The 2090-nt window shown below is 64.4% G+C and overlaps 1 protein-coding gene across 1 annotated transcript; it reads right to left on the reverse strand.

Annotated features, from left to right (window-relative positions):
• Window positions 1–44: 44 nt before the first annotated feature.
• LOC113408503 (exosome complex component RRP46-like) lies at window positions 45–1971 on the reverse strand (the record flags this gene model as incomplete). The annotated part of the gene is made up of 2 exons (XM_026661763.2): window positions 45–322; window positions 1795–1971. Coding segments are annotated over 2 exons (455 nt in total), but the record flags the coding sequence as incomplete, so codon positions are not given.
• Window positions 1972–2090: the final 119 nt, after the last annotated feature.

Here is a 2090-nt window from a genome sequence, read left to right on the forward strand (position 1 = left end):
GGGGGGGGGGGGACACCCCAGGCTGCCATCCCCCCCCGGTGGGTTCAGTCGAGCAGGCAGCCCCAGCCCAGTGCCCGACAGGAGACCAATGCCCAGGACAGTCGCTGCTGCCCCCTAGAGGCGACAAGCAGTAGTTCTGTCGGGCTCGGGCCGGAGGAGCAGGGGGGCCCCCACTGGAGAGTGCTGCTGGTGAAGGATACGGCGCCCGCGTCGCTGATCACCTGCAGCACGATGGAGATGGAGGTTCGGGGGTGCAGGGCGCCCAGGATAACCGCCTCACACGTCTTCCTGATCAGCTGCTCCCGGTTCTTCTCGAAGACACCTGGGGGAAGGAGAGACGGGGGCCGGGCTGAGCCGGGAGCTGGACAAACCCCCCAGCAACCCTCTGCCCCCACAAGACCAGCTGCTCTTCGGCGCCGCGCTCTCCCCCATGAGCCGTCTGCCTGTAGGACGCCAGCGCACAGACTTCCCAACGCAGACTGTACCCCCGGCGTGCCAGGCACTGCCCCAAAGCCCCCCAGCTGAGATCAGTGCCCCTCGCCTGCCGGGCCCCACCCGGCGCCCACTGCTCGCCTCAGTCTCCCCAGCTGAAAAGTGAGGGAGAATTCTCCTCCCTCCATCTCCTCTACTGAGAGAGAGTCCTGCCCCGGCGACAGTCCGCCCGACCCCACGCCTGCCGGGCGGCTCTGGCTGCACAAGGCTGTTTCTCCAGCAAGCGTCACTGCGACAAAGCTGAGAACCGTCACCATTTCAGCAGAGGAAAACCCTCCCTTTGTTCTTAATTTCATTATTTGCTGCGGCAGCGCCCCCGGGAATCGAGATCCAGAACCCGGGAGAGATGCGAACCGTGCGTGGAGCTGGGGTCCGGGGGGCCCCGCTGCAGGGGAGAGCCCGGCCCGGGGTTAACACCGCCACGGCTGTGACACAACAGGGAAACTTCATCCAGCCGGGAGGGGAGTGTTTAGGAGGTTACATGGCTTTATGTCAAGCTATTCTCTGTCTGTCTGTCCAGCCACACCCCCTCTTCGTCCGTCCCTCCACACCCGCCTGCACATATCCCTCCATTCATTCCCCCCACTGCACGTGTCTCCCCATCCACCCATGGCTCTTATCTGGCCGCCATCCTCAGAGCAGGGCAGCACCTCACAATCGTCAGTGGATTTACACACACACAGCGCAGGGCAGGACTGTTACCCCACTGCACACACGCGGCACCGACCTGCAGGGACTCGACCCAAGGCCCGTCCAACCCTCCGTCCGCCGTGGAGACGGCACGACCCGAGCTGCAGCCCCGTGATCCGAATCCCAGAGGGCGACGGGCTCCAACCGCCCCCACGCTGGGCTCAGGGACGAGGGCACGCCCAGCCATCTCCCCTCACGGGGTCTCAACGGGGGCCGCATGGCCGCACCGGGCGATCGGAGCTCACGGAAGCTGGGGCCGGACGTGCCGGGGGGGTATCGGATCGTGGCAGAATTGCCCCGCCAGACCCAAGATCTCTATGCTGCTTTGTCACGGCAGGGAGATTGTTATGGTAGGGTTGCTGGCGAGCCCCGTACTCAGCATGCTAATAACAATCTCTTGTTATTGTAGGGTTCATTTTAAACATCGAGTAAGCGGGGCAGGCGGAGGTTGAAGGATACAGCGATTGGCTTTGTTTTTAAATAGCCTCCAAGCTTTTGTTCCAGGTGTAATCCTGGCTGCTGCCCGTGAGGGCCCCCCCCAACCCCGGCCAGCGCCCCCCTTTGCCACAGACAACGCCCACGGGGGGCGCTCACGGCTCCGCCGTCGCTTACCCGGGAGCCCCACTTTGGGTTTGAGCAGCACTTCCACAGTGGCCTTGTCATACAGCTCCTTGCTGACTTTCACCTCCGCGGGGCCGTACAGGCCGGCGAGGACCGAGGTGTCCCCTGAGGGGAGAGGAGAGTGCAGGGTAAGACACAGCCCCTGGGCTTCCCAGCTCCTGCCCCAGGCTCCCAAGGGGGTCCCCGAACTCAGCAGATGGCGAATGCCCCCCCCGAGCTCTGTCTGGGACGGGGGAGCCCCTGCTGGCCAGGCGATGAGAGCCCCAAGTTATGGGACTACAGGGGGG

The sequence above is a fragment of the Terrapene carolina genome, unplaced genomic scaffold (genome assembly GCF_002925995.2).
Source record: "Terrapene carolina triunguis isolate 2854851 unplaced genomic scaffold, T_m_triunguis-2.0 Scaffold16843, whole genome shotgun sequence".
NCBI lineage: Eukaryota > Metazoa > Chordata > Testudines > Emydidae > Terrapene > Terrapene triunguis.